Below are 13,948 nucleotides of genomic sequence, written 5' to 3' on the forward strand. Positions count from 1 at the left end.
TGGGGCCACACAGCAAATCATCAGGCCTGGGACTTTTCATTGGCTGATTCCGTGCTGATAATCTTCCAGAGCTAACCTGGGTCTCACTTGTGACTTCAGCTGTGGACCGAGGTTGTATCTGGTGCAGTGGATAATGTGACTTTTTATACACCCCCAGCATCCCTTCTACTTCGATGACCAGCACCCTGGTTTTCTTTGGGGGAATCGCTCCTCCCCCACAATTCAGGTCCACGTGGGACTGACTCAATAATATGAACCAGGCTTGGCCAGTCAGAGCATGGTGTCTCCCTAGCCCCAGTGATGAGTTTGGGGAGGGGTATATAACCCGAGTCAGGACAATAAGACTCAATTCCAAGACTTATTTGAATTTTGAGAAAAAAGAATCCCCCTTTCTGGAAGCTTAGAGATGCTAAGAACCATCACATGGAAAGGGCTTGTCCGAAACAGAAGACAGCAGAGCCAAGAGCTGGGATGAAAAGCTGAGTCCTGATGACCCCGCATGGGCTCCTGGATCTGGCTGTACCTGACGGCAGATCTACTCCAGGGCTTTCCATTTACATCAGCCAATATACTCCCTTCGTTCCTCCTCTTGAGTTGGCTGTCACAAGCGACCAGAAGAGATTTGTTGGACACCTCTGAGCCCTCCCGCCGCCACCCACCTACAACAACGGCGTTCTGGTTTCCCTTCTGTGTTTGGCCTTGTGCCGATTGTTGTAAGGACCACAGAGGTGGGTCAGGCCTGGCCCTGGCCTGGGAGAGATCCCCAGCCTGCAGGGCCCTCCTTGCCCACGGCCCTCTGGGGACTTACCTTGACCACCTTGAGCACTTTGATGGGAGAATTCCGGAAGCAGTTTTCCCTCAGGAATGAGCAGATGGCATTGACGGCCTTGTTCACCTGGGCCAAGAACTGGCGGCTGGGCTGGAGAAATTCACTGATGAACTTGTCAAGGTCCCCAGCTGGTGTTTGGTAAAGGAGAGCAGGCTACAGAAAGAATCCAGGTACGCCGGCTCGAGCCAGGATTCCCTAGGAGCGCGCAGGCCCTGCCTCTTGCCAGTCTATGAGGATGAGACTCCCGCTACCTCCCACAGCCCTTTTCTTTCTCAGCTGGTTGGCAGGTCTGTGTGGGAGCATCAGAAGGACCCGAGTTCACGTTCTGGTTCCACCGCCAACACGCAGCCTTGGTTTCACCATCTTTAAATGGGGGCAATAACAAGGCCCGTGCCTCACTGGATTGTCGTGAGTATCAAGCCCTGGTTATGAGATCCGGCTGACAAAAGCAAGGGCAATAAACTCATATCCCTTCGGGGGCTGGCTATCGCCTTAAGCGGGGGTCCCCTAGAAGCAGAGCCTGCGATGGGGGTTCTCGTGCGTGGATTAACGGGGGGCAGTGCTTGCAGGAAAAGGGGAGTGAGGGAAGCAGGAGAAGGAGCTAAGCAAGGCTCCAGCTCGAGAAAGCTTTCTCTCGATCCCACGGGGAACTCTGGACTCGGAATTGCATCACAGAGCCGGTCTCGCCTTAAAAACGAGGGTGGGCTTTTTGTCCCCCGTGTCACTGAGGCGCTGGCTGGGACAGAACAGCAGGTGTCTCAGCCGTAAGCCGGCAGAAACGCACACTCCTGGCAGCTGGGGAATGCGCGCACCGGCAGGGAAAGGGGGTCTGGAAGGGGGCACCGACGGCATCCGCCGCCCCAGGGGCTCCCCTCTTACCATCACATCCCAGGGCTGCACAGACGTCCCCTGTCTATTCCTAAAGCAGGCCTGTGTCTCCAGAGCTGCCGCTTCCTGGGCCAACAGCTCCCAGCTGCCCTGGCCCACATTCCAGGTGGGGTCAGCAGGATCCAGGAGCAGGGGCCTGGGGGGCAGAGTGGATGGGCAGGCAGGTGGGGAAGGTGGGAATCAGTGAAGAGCAGGGGGGTGGGAGGGACCGGGAAAGGGTGTGGGGGCTGGGGAGAAGGAGAAGAGTGTCAGGACCTTAGGGCTGGCCCAGTCTGTCCCAAGCACAGTAGGGTTCCCACCTGGCTGCCTCAGTCAGGTATTGGGTGAGCCCTTCATTTCAGAAATGATATTTTATTGTGTTAATGAACCTGGCTCTGGCTTCTTTGGGGGCTCCCTGTGTCCATGCTTCTTCAGCAAAGAGTCCAGAGCGAGGAGTGGGGTTGGGGCACCCAGATCCCAGCCTGGATCCCTTCTGGATGCAGTGACTCCAGGGGAGGGGGGGGGGGAGGAGAAAGGATGATGCAGTGCATTGTGGGTCTGCACCTGGGTTTCTGAAGCTGGCCAAGAAGGTATGTTCTGATAGCTGGGTCCTCAAAGCTGTAGTTGACCGTCCAGTAGACACAAAGCTGCTGGTGCTGCTGGACGAGCCCTAGGACCGTCTTGAGGCCTTCAGCCGTGTTGAAAGAATCGTTCCTGCAGCCCTGCTCCCAGGCGAAGATGGTCAGGAGCTCCAGGGCATAGACTGGGGGCAGGGAGGCACAGGCTGGCTGCCGTCCTCTGTTCCGAGCTGCGACCTGGATCACCCAAGGCCAATCAAAGAATGAGTGGAGTTGAGCACCCAAGATGTGCCAAGCATGGCCCTATGTACTTGGAGAGGGAGGGGAATATAAAAAATAAAGCCCTTTTCATTTTACGGGACAAAATGAAACCCTTCTTATTTCACAGGTGGACACACAGAGGTCTGGGAACGGGCGTGGGTAGTGACTTGTCCAAGGTCACACAGCGAGGCTAAGAATCTCAGACTTGATCTTTGCCCAGAGTCTCTCCATCAAGGGTGTACGGGACGGTTGTACAGGAATGGGGGCTGCGATATATTCAGCTTGGTATCCCAACATCTGGCACAATCGTGACGTTAGTGGCAGTGGGTGCTCAGTAGATGTTTGCTGAATGAGTACACGAATGCGAGTGCATTCAGATGAGTGTTTTTGGTGAGGGAGGTCTGGAGGAAGCTCGGGGTTTATTTAGTACACTTTGCACACAAGACAGTCATGGTGGAACAGCATAAGCTAGGGCTTGGGGGTGGGCAAGAACAGGGAACCCATTAGCAGCGTGGGGAGTGAAGGGAAACAGATGAGCTAGAGGTGGATGGTGAACCCCAACTACAAGAAACGGGCATTCGGAGCTTGACGGACAAAGAGATTTTCTTTCGGCCAGGGACTTCCGGTCTGTACCGGAAATGGAGGATGGAGGAGGTGGACCTTCTACTTGGGATGGCCAATGAGAAGTGAAGGAAGGGAGATGGCTGCCTGGGGGAGGCGCTGATTGGCTGAGGCAGTTGCCATGACAGCAGCTACTTCCTGGGAGGAGGGAGGCGGTGGGTATGGAGGCCTCACCTGGTAATACCAGTGCTTCACGAGCAGGATCAGGTTCTTCAGCTTGGGTGGGCGAGTGTTCACGAAGTTCCTCCTCAGCTCTGCGAAGCAGGCCACATGCTCGCCCCCCCGGCAGCCACTGTCGAGGAGGCTGGAGTAGATCTGGGGCTCAGGTCTGGCGCCCGCACAGAGCTGCCCTGCGAAATGTGAAGTACTCTTGAGTGCCTAGCTCTAACGAAGACAGCAGCATGTCCCCACCCAGCCACTCCCCAGCCTTTATTAATATTTTAACGTTAATTGCATAGCATAGCACTGCAACCCATAATACACAGTCTACGACATGGAATAGCAATCAGAACTTTTTTTTTTTTTTTTTTTTTAAGCACCAAATACGTACTGGGTGCTTTTCAGTAATTTTCGCTCATCCACCCAATAACTCCGCAAGGTGGGTGATCTCGACCCTAGGCAAGCTGTGTAGCATAGCGGGCGAGGGAATTGGTCTCCAAGGCACAGGCTGGAGGCAGCCCTCACCCGCGGCATCAAAGATGGGCAGCAGGCTCACGTCCATCCAGCTTCCTGGGGCCCGGGACACCAGCTGGAACTGTAAAGCCTCGGGCACGGTCTGCTCAGGAAAACGGAGGCTCAGGCCGGGGACTGGGTCTTGCCACCAGGATTCCAACTGTGCCCGCATCTCATCAAGGATCTCCAGGCGGCGGGCCCTTTGGTCCCCGTAGTCCTCGAAGCAGTTGAGGAAGATGACGAGTTCGGCATCACCGTAGCCCCTCAGGTCTGTGCCCCGGCCAAATGAGCCCCCCTGCAGAGGATGGGCCATCTGAGACCCATGACTGTCCCTGAGCTCAGGAGTCAGACTATGACCCCACCCGCTGTACCCCCACTGCAGTCCCAACACTACTCTGTCGCTGGTGTCGGGTCTGGGGACACCGTGACAGAGGTGGGCTGCACAAGCCCCGCGACCTCTGACTCTTAGAAGCCTGGCAGAGTCAAATTATGTCCGCCTGCACCTGCCTTCTGACCCTCGGGGCCTGCGCAAAGTCAGACCAACATGTAGCAACAGAAAACGGGGGGTGCGGTGAAGGGGGCAGGGATTAATGATTTTAGCCGAACATCCGCAGCACCTATTGACTGCCCATCTGGACCACACATGGCACGTTGAGGTCCCGGGGCCAAATGGGGCCTGTGGATGTGCTCTGCTGGCCTGCTTCCATCCATCCATCCGTTTATTGGACACTCACATGTAGCAAGGTATGGGAGTACATAAAAGTTACCTGTTCTCCTGGAACTTACATTCTAGCAGGGGGAGAGGAGGGAGGGACAGTCCGCAAACAACAGCTCCCAGAAGCGCTAAGGGCTGTGTGCAGGCAAATAAGGCAGTAAGGGGACGGGGTGGGGCTGTGGAAGGGAGGTTGCAGTTGTGAACTGAGCAATCAGGCCTCCGTGAGACTCTAGAGGGCTGGGACCCTAGACTTAAAGGAGAGTGGGGGAAGCCAAGTGGATGGGGTGGGGGGTGGCGTGGTGAGGGATTCCAGAAAGAGAAACCAGCCAGTGCGGACTCTGGCCGGTGAGTTCAAGAAGCACCCAGGAGGCCAGTGTGGAGTAAGTGAAGTTCCGAGAAAGACCAGGGCCAGATTCTATGGGCCTCGAAGCCACTGTGCTCTGTGAACCCGGGGAGGGTTTTGAGCAGAGAGGAGGCGTGCTCTGTTAGTGGTTTAAAAAACTATCATTAAAAAAGATCCCCCCCAAAAAGCTGGTACTTAGATACATACCTCCGGCCAGCAAACTGCCCCTCCACGGATGCCCGCTTGCCCTGCCCGCCCTCAGCCGCGCTGTGGCCCCTCCCCCTCCTCACTGTGGTGCTCCAGGAGGGTCCCATCGGTGTCCCCACCCACCGACTTGCCTTGCTGACTGTGGACGCCCTGTGGAAACGCTTCTCGCAGAGGCAATGCAAGATGACATCGATGGCCTTGCTGACCTGCTTCTGGAACTGGGGGTTCGGTTTCAGGTGGTCCTGGATGAAGCGGTCCAGGTCCTTGGTGCTGACGCGAGACAGATCCAAGGCCGTCCCCAGAGTACAGGGGGTGGTGCTGGCTGTCCCTGAGGGGCCGGGAGCTGGGCGTGAGGGCTGCCTGCTCCCTGCACTTGGGTCCACGGCATTGAGACTGCTGCTCTCCTCCGGGGCCCTCTGGGCAGAGTCTCGCTGGATGGGGTGGTCCAAACCTGAGCACCCAGGACGTGGAAGGCCCTGGAAGTTTGTTGAAGGAGCTGTCTTACAAGCGAAGAGGCTTCTCCATCTCTTCTCTCGCCAGCCCCCTCCCATTGTATGGTCAGGGTGACTGAGACTCAGAGAGAGAAAGCGAGAGGGTCACCGCTAGCCCCTAAGGCGCCTTCGTGCAGATTAGATAGAGGCGCCCTTCCAGACGGGATAAATTATAAAAAGGTCCCCGGTGCCGGGCGGACACAGCGAGGTAAGCAGATGATAACAACGCCACCGGAAAGGTTCCTCCAAGCAGGCTCAGCTTGGTGATCAGGTTGTGTTACATGCCTGCAGCCCCCACTTTTCAAGCCTGTCCCACACCCCAGGGCCCCAGCACACAGCAGATGCTCAGGAAACACCGAGTACACGAATTGGGTGCGTAACAAGGATCCTGGGAGCCCCTCACTCACGGGCCCCTCCCAGGGCTGCACAGCGCCCCCCGCCGCCTGCAGAAAACACGGGTGCTCATAGCAAGACTCTGCCTCTCGGGCCAGGAGATCCCAGTGCCACGCTGCTCCGTTCCCCACGTCCCACGTGGGGTCAGCCGGGTCCAGGATCACGGGCCTGCAAATCCAGAGGGACAAGGAGGTTCTGGTTAGCGAGACGGTCAGGATCAGGGGCTCCGAGGTCAAGCGGGCCTGGTTCCAACTCCAGCTCTTCTCCTTTCCAGCTGTGTGACCTAGGGCGGATGACTTACCTTCTTGAGCCTCAGTTACCTTGGGGGGGGGGGGGCTGCCGTGGAGATTACATCAGAGTCATGATCCTCCACTCTGCACATTAGAATCATCAGACAGGAGGATCCACCCCCAGGGACTCAGAGTTACCCCCGCGACCAAGCAGTTTCATTCCCATGTGTCTCTCTAACGGTGCGGGCACACCAAAATGCGCGTGCAAGGCTGTTTGGAACAGCCTCATGGTAACAGCCCCGGAGTGGAAACCACCAAACTGTCCATGAGGAACAGGACGGAAAGCATATTGTGATAAATGCACACAATGGAAGTACTCTGCTCGGCAACAGAACGCAATAAGCAACAGTAAGAACGCCCCACCGTTGGTGGTCTTTTCACAGGTGGTTCACTTTATAGAAAGGCATCAAAATGTGCCCTTGGTACCTGTATGCTACGTGTCGCATAAAATGTTCACGTGTAAAATACGTTCATGCAAAAATCTTTTTTTTTTAAAGGTTTACTTATTTTTGAGAGAGAGAGAGAGAGAGAGAGAGGGCGGGGGGGGGGTGCTAGCAGGGGGAGGGACAGGGAGAGAGGGGGAGACACAGAATCCCAAGCAGGCTCCAGGCTCCGAGCTATCCGCACAGAGCCCGCGACATGGGTTTCCAGCTCGCAAACGGAGAGATCATGACCTGAGCCGAAGGTGTCGCTTAACGGACTGAGCCACCCAGGTGCCCCTAGAAAAATCTTTTTAAAAACGCCCCCTAGTGACTGTCATTTCCCTCTGGGGCTGAATCCACTGAATTAGTAAGCGCACAGCGTGTGGCTTTGGCCCCCCGCGCAGGCCTCCGGGAGAGGAGACCTGTTGGATCACTGATCATTGTTAATTATCTCCTGCGGCCCAAGCCCCGGAGAGTGGGGACAGGGGGGTGATGGGAGGTACCTGGGTCTCTCGAGCTGGTACCGCAAGAACCACCTGACCGCAGGGTCCTCGAAGCCGTAGTTGAGGGTCCAGAAAACACACAGGTGCTGATACTGACAGATCAGGCCCAGGACGGTGCGGAGGCCTTGGGCCAGGCTGAAGGCCTCCTTCCCACAGCCCTGCTCCCAGGCGAAGATGGTCAGCAGCTCCAGGGCATAGGCTGGAGGCAGCTCCTCCCTCCTCGCCTCCCCCTGGCGCACCTGTAAGAGGGGAAGGGGAGGGGAAAGAGAGCGCTCCCTGGAGGACTTCCCCGGAGCTCTCAGTCTGGGGGGTGCAGAGCCCACCACCGGGACGCAGGCGAAGCCTGAGACGAGATGCCGCGTTCCAGGAACAACCTGCCGCGTCTCATCTGCCCTCGCTCCTGGGGCTTCGGCCAAGCCTCGGGCGTATGCGATGCGAGCCTCTGGGATTGGGGAGCGGTCAGAGAGAGGCCGGCGGGTGGGCAGTGCGAGGCTGCTGCTCATCCTCCAGATGAGCGAATGGCAGAACTTTCCAGGGCCACACAGCGAGTCGTTGGCTGAACGAGATCCGGAATCCAGGATCTCCTCCCCCCAGACTTGCTTTATGATGAGTGGTCTACCAGAAAGACCAAGCCGTGTGCCCAAAGATCTTGGGGGGGAGGGGGCCTGTTCCCTCATCTCCAGGCACAGGCTGGGCACCCCTTCTTCAATACACAACAGTCTGTCGACGAACATGAATGTTTCGGGGGTGGGGGTCATTCCTGAGGCTGAGGCGGGAAGCGTACAAACTCCGCGCTACTTCATACCATAGATAAAATATTCCAGAGAGTTCAAAGCCCTGAACCCACGTGAAAAGAAAACTTTAGAACCTTCTGGAAGGAAATATGGGAGAAGAATTTTAGAAAGGATAGGGGCGCCTGGGTGGCTCAGTCGGTGAAGCGCCCGACTTCGGCTCAGGTCACGATCTCCCGGTTTGTGAGTTTGAGCCCACGTCGGGCTCTGTGCTGACAGCTCAGAGCTTGGAGCCTGCTTCGGATTCTGTGTTTCCCTCTCTCTCTCTGCCCCTCCCCCGCTCAAGCTCTGTCTCTGTCTCTCTCAAAAATAAATAAACATTAAGAAAAAAGTCAGGATAGGCAAAGCCTACTTACACAAGATGCACCAAGTACAAATCACACACGAAAAAGATGAACACACCTGACTACATTAAAATCCCGACATTTTCCGTGACAAAAGACCTACGAACCAAACAGAAGTCCCGGCCTCGTCCTGGGAGAACAGATTGCATTATGTTAACTCAGTAAGAATTAGCATCCAGAATATGTAAAGAGCTCCAACAAACCAACAAGGAGAAAACAGCTAGCCCAGAAGAAAATAAAAAACCAATGATATGCACAGGCATATTAAAGAGAAACACGAGTGGCCACGAAACATAAGAAAATATTCTCGCCATCGCGAAATCACAAATTCCAACGGTCCTATGCCTGGGGCGAGGACCCTCCGAAGCCACCTTACCTGGCGGAACCAGTGCTTCACCAGCAGGATCAGGTTCTTCAGCTTGGCCGGGCGAACGTTCACGAAGTTCCTCCGCAGCTCCGCGAAGCAGGCCGCGTGCTCGCCCCCCTGGCAGCCGCTGTCGAGGAGGCGGGAGTAGATCTGGGGCTTGAGTTTGACATCGGAACTGAGCTGTCCTGCGGGAGTGAAGTGCTGTGCGTCAGGAAGGGTTCCGAGGCACAGGACGGAGAGCCGGGGGCGGGGAGGAGGGCAGTTTGGTGGAGGCGGGTATCCACGAGCATGGGGGCTGGAGGATGAGGAAGAGAGCCTGGAGCTTCTCAGGGGGCAGGGAGGAAAGCTCTAGACCAGAAGGAAGAGCCCCTTCCTTCCAAATGGCCAGGCAGCCCCCAGAGCCCGGCTGCATTCCAAGCCGGCTACATAGGAAGGATGCTTCCAGCTGAATCAGTAGTACCTAGAACCTGGTAGTTCTTCCCTCCCTGCGGTTCCCTCAGGCAGAACAAAAATGCCACTGCACATACCTCTAATTGGTGCCAGAGGGGAAAGGCACGGTGCTGGGGAAACCGTAAGGCGAAGGATTCTGAGCCCTTGGCAGTGATTGTTAATATTTTTTTTAGTGCTTGCGACAGTAAAGTTTCACACCGAGTGCCGCATCTCTCCACCAAAACCCCACCGGGCAACTTGCCTTCACTTCATCTTACAGCTGCGGACACTGAGGCACAGAGAAATTCAGGGCTCTGCCCCCGGTCACAGAGCTGGCAAGTGACGGACTCAGGACTGGAAGTTAAAGCTGGCTGCCTTTGCGGCGTGGGCCTTTCCCGCCACCGCTTCCTGCGGGCCTGGCCTGGGAAAAGGAAACGCGCTCCATAATTTCCCAGGTTCCCCCGACATCGCTTACTTGCTGTGCGGCTTTGGGTGAGTTACCGTCCATCTCTGTGCCTCAGTGCCCCTCTTAGGAAAAGGGAAGACAAGACAGTACAGACCTCATAGGTTTGTTCTGAGGAATTAATGAGATGAAATAGGTCAAGTGCTTGTTGGAGTCGAGCACTGAGTAAGCAGTAGCTATTATGATTAGTATACGTGTACCGAGCGTGGGAGAGTGTGGCTGTCCGTCAGGACGTCGTAACCTGGATAAGTTCAAGAGAGCTGTCTCCCAGGACATCATGGTTAATAAGAAGAACACTGATAATGGGAAATAGTAATAATAATAATAATAATAATAATAATAGAAAGAAGGACAGCAAGCACTCATACAGCCCCATCATGTGTCAAGTTCATCACAGGTTTTCACGCACACGGTCTTTCCAAACACTCTGCAAAATGGATTGCTACGGTCCCATTATTATTAACCTCATTTTACAGATGTGAGCACAGGGGCACATTATATATACTATATTATAAATCAAGCATGGATATACTATCAAGGGAAGCGCAAAAATCATATTAATGCCTTTAAGATGAAATGCCTTGTCCCCAAGCCCCCTGAGGCCAGGTGGCTGTGCCTTCCCCCTGGGGTATTTCTGGAAGGGCCGAGAAGCACTGTTCTCGGCAGTGGCTGAAGGAACGTCTTCCCAGCTGCTTGAGGGAGGGCTGAGCTTCTAGACGCCAGGACCGCAGATCCGGGAGGAACCGGGCTTTCTTGGCCCACACTCAATGCGTGTAGTCAGGAAACGAGAGCCCAGAGAGGGATGCCCAGGCCACACAGCAGGCTGGTGGCAGGGTTAGGACTGGAAGCCCGGTCCTACTCCTAAGGATCTTGCCCCCGACCCTGGAATGGGTCAGGCACCCCTCACCCAGAGCGTCGAAGGCAGGCACCAGGCTGACATCCATCCAGTTTTCGAGGTCCGTGGATGCCAGTCGGAACCGTAGGACCCTGGCTGCGTCCTGCTCGGGAAACTCAAAGCTCAGACCGGGGATGGGTTTCTGCCACCAGGATTCTAGCAGGACCCGCATCTCGTTGAGGATCTCTGCATGGCGAACGCCCTGGTCCTCGTAGCTCTTGAAGCAGTTGAGGAAGAGGACAAGTTCGGAATCACAGCCACCCCTCAGAGCTGTGCCCCGGCCAGAGGAGCCTCCCTGTGAAGCAAAAAACAATTCAGAATTCTGCACTCTTCGATTCTGGTGACCGAGTGGGCTGGTAGGCAACCTGAGCGAACCAGGTGGGCTGTGGGGGGAGACGGTGGGCACACAGCCCCTGGCATGTGAAGCCATGCAGAAATGCAGGCCGAGGAAAGCCAGGCCTGAGTTTTCAAGAAAGGCATGTTTTATTTGTAAATCCATATATTTCTAAGTGTTGGCCACTAACTTCAAAAAGCTTTTGTTAATTTATAATTTAAAAAAAAAAAGTTTTTTTAGGGGCGCCTAGGTGGTTCAGTGGGTTAAGTGTCCGACTTCAGCTCAGGTCATGATCTCACGGTTTGTGGGTTCAAGCCCCGCATCAGGCTCCCCGCTGTCAGCACAGAACCTGCTTCGGATCCCCCGTCTCCCTCTCTCTCTGCCCCTCGGCCCCTCTCTTTCCCTCTCAAACATAAACAAACATTGAACAAAAGCTTTAATTCAAAATGCTGGCGAAACAAATTCTGCTTTGCAGAACACGTGTTCTCGGCTTTTGCCTGGGATCAGTTCAAAACCATGATATGACTTGCTGAATGTCCGGGACCTTTCTGACGGGTGTTTCTTTCTGCAAAGCTGTCAGCGAAGGACCTGCGAAGGAAACTCCCATGATGAGAGTCTCTACCCTGTGCCTGGAGCTCTGTCAAATGTCTGACACCTGTAATCTCACTTCCAGGCAGTCCCTGTGATGTGGTTACACGCGGTTACATGAGCCTCGGGGCTGTGAAGTGAGTTAACACAGCCTGGAAAAGCCAAGAACCAGATTAGCCTTCCAGAGGGCATCTCCCCCACCGAGCTGGGATGGCGAATTATCCCAATAGCATCCCAGGTTTTTGTTTTGTTTCGTTTTGTTTTGTTTTGTTTTGTTTTTACTGCCAGCTCCTCACATGGGGGGGGGCTGCCAACAAAGGGGGAACAGGGCAGAGCACGGAGGAATATTGTAAACCGAGCATTTCCTGCCTATTTTGCGCTTGATCATCTCACGGAAGCTCCCTAACAAGCCTGAGAGGAAGGTACTGTTACCGCTCCCACTTTACAAACGAGGAGATGAGGAAACGAAAGTGCAGAGAGGTTGCTCACCGACACCTGACTCAGAGAAGGCACCGCACTTGGAACCTGGGAGGTCAGCTCAGAAGACTGGGCTCCAAGCCTACATTCTTCCTGCACCCCTCCCCATCGATGAATTCCCTTAAAAATACTTATTTTATTGTGCACGTTTCTAAACCTACACAAAAGAAGAGCGGGTTTTTAAGGAAGTCTGTTGCCACATGTGCTTCATGTATGTTTTTATTTTAGAAAATTTTTTGATGTTTACTTATTTTTGAGAGAGAGAGAGAGAGAGAGCATGAGCAGGGGAGGGGCAGCGAGAGAGGAAGACACAGAATCCGAAGCAGGCTCCAGGCTCTGAGCTGTCAGCACGGAGCCCGATGCGGGACTTGAACCCACAAACTGTGAGATCATGACCTGAGACACTTAACCAGAGCCACCCAGGCCGCCCCATCTCCTTCTGGGATTTTTAAAGAAATTTCAGCCTTTGGCCACGCCACCGGGAGACATTTTTGGTGGTCACAGCTGGGGCAGGAGAGCCCCTTCCTGTTGGCTCTGGGCAGGGGTGGAGAAGGGAGAGGGCGGTCCTTCTGACAGGACTACAGAGGTCAGCCACCCCTTCTTCGCGTTCTGGTCCAACTAGAAGCCCCAGGCTCATCTTGCACATTATTCCAGCCCTGGAACTGGCCATTCTCCAAGGAGTCTTTTCCGCAGGGAGCAGCATCGGAAGACTGGAAAGGTAGCTCATGGCCCTATACCCACCTTACCACTGCCTCCTTCAAAGCTTTGAATGATCCGAAGGCCATAAGCTAAAGTCAACCACGAGAACTGTCCCAGGCTGCAAGCCTCTCCTTCTTTCCCACCTCCCAAGCTAAGACTCAGCCCCAGGAAACCACCAGCAGCTCTGGGGCCGTCCCTTGCCCTGTGTCTCCATCCCTTCCCTGAGAAGCTCCAAGTCCCCTCTACCCCAGCCAAGTTCCTTGGTCGCAGCCCTAGCCCCTGAGTTTGTGCTGAGGACACAGAAGCTGATGCCTGTCTCCTGCCTGAGCCTGTGGGCATCCTGAGGTCACAGCAGCAGGAAGGCATTTCAATGACAGAACGTGGCCCGGGGCAGTGGCTCACCCACCCCCAGTCCCAGTTTCCCCAGTCCTAAAACAGGGGTAATAATCCCTGCCTCGTTGAATGTGAGGATTCAGCGGGATGACTCATTTAATGAGACAATGTTCATTGTTATTGGGCGGATTCGCAGTAAATTAGGCTCCGTGGCTATTGGAGAAATACTAGGGTTTCTGCATCTTTAGGGTCAGGCACGGTGTGAGGACTGGAGTCTGTTTGGACTGGGTAAACGACTGAGTGAGTGAGCGAGTGAACGAATGAATGAATGACTGAATAGAGGCAGCCGGTTAGAGCACAGATGCAAGAATCAGACGACCTGGCTTCGAATCTTGCCGGGCCTCTTACAAGCTTTGGACACATCATTTCGTCGCTCCGTGCCTCAGTTTCCCACGCGTCGGGTGCGGTTAATAGTACCCACTTGGCCGGGCTGTGGTGTGCAGTGTATTTTCAGGGCACTTAGATCAGCGCTGGCGCACCGCAAACGTGCCTCCAAAGTGTCAAAGAAATGAATGGAAAGAGCTGATACAAACCGTCCGGGGCCACATCGCCCGCGGCAATGGGTTGTTCCTGTTTACAGGTGAGCTCTCCCCCCACCCCCGCCCCTGCCCCTGCCCCTGCCCCTGCCCCTGCCCCTGCCCCCTGCGCGGCGCCTACCTTGGCGATTTTCAGCACCCTCCAAGGCTGGGCAGCGGCGCGGCCCCCGCGCTCCCGCAGGAAGGTCCCCAGGGCGCCCAGGGCGCGCCGCGCAGCCCCCACGAATTCGGCGGACGGCTGCAGTCTGCGGGCCACCAGGTTGTCCAGCGCGGCGGCGGGGGTGCGGTACACGTCCATGTCCACGGCCGGCTGCCCTCCCGCGCGGTCCGCGCGCGCTCCCCGCTGCCCGCGGCGCCCCGACCCGGCCTCTGCGCCCCGTGGGAGGGCAGGGGGTGGGGCTGCCGCCCCAGCCTCCCCGCCGCCGCGCCCCGCGTCCCTG

General features: G+C 55.6%; 1 protein-coding gene across 1 annotated transcript in view; it reads right to left on the minus strand.

Moving 5' to 3' along the window:
- The window catches only part of OAS3 (2'-5'-oligoadenylate synthetase 3), a 44,550-nt gene extending 30,602 nt beyond the window's left edge, over positions 1–13,948 (minus strand). The window contains exons 1-11 of the mRNA XM_030335843.1: positions 13,630–13,948; positions 10,494–10,776; positions 8,704–8,879; positions 7,193–7,431; positions 5,992–6,145; positions 5,225–5,569; positions 3,841–4,123; positions 3,331–3,506; positions 2,261–2,511; positions 1,709–1,853; positions 809–982 (exon numbers count right to left, since the gene is read on the minus strand). Of these exons, the coding sequence (XP_030191703.1) occupies positions 809–982; positions 1,709–1,853; positions 2,261–2,511; positions 3,331–3,506; positions 3,841–4,123; positions 5,225–5,569; positions 5,992–6,145; positions 7,193–7,431; positions 8,704–8,879; positions 10,494–10,776; positions 13,630–13,806 (2,403 nt within the window). The 5' untranslated portion in view covers positions 13,807–13,948. The remainder of the gene's footprint in view (positions 1–808; positions 983–1,708; positions 1,854–2,260; positions 2,512–3,330; positions 3,507–3,840; positions 4,124–5,224; positions 5,570–5,991; positions 6,146–7,192; positions 7,432–8,703; positions 8,880–10,493; positions 10,777–13,629) is intronic.

The sequence above is a fragment of the Lynx canadensis genome, chromosome D3 (genome assembly GCF_007474595.2).
Source record: "Lynx canadensis isolate LIC74 chromosome D3, mLynCan4.pri.v2, whole genome shotgun sequence".
NCBI classification, from domain to species: domain Eukaryota; kingdom Metazoa; phylum Chordata; class Mammalia; order Carnivora; family Felidae; genus Lynx; species Lynx canadensis.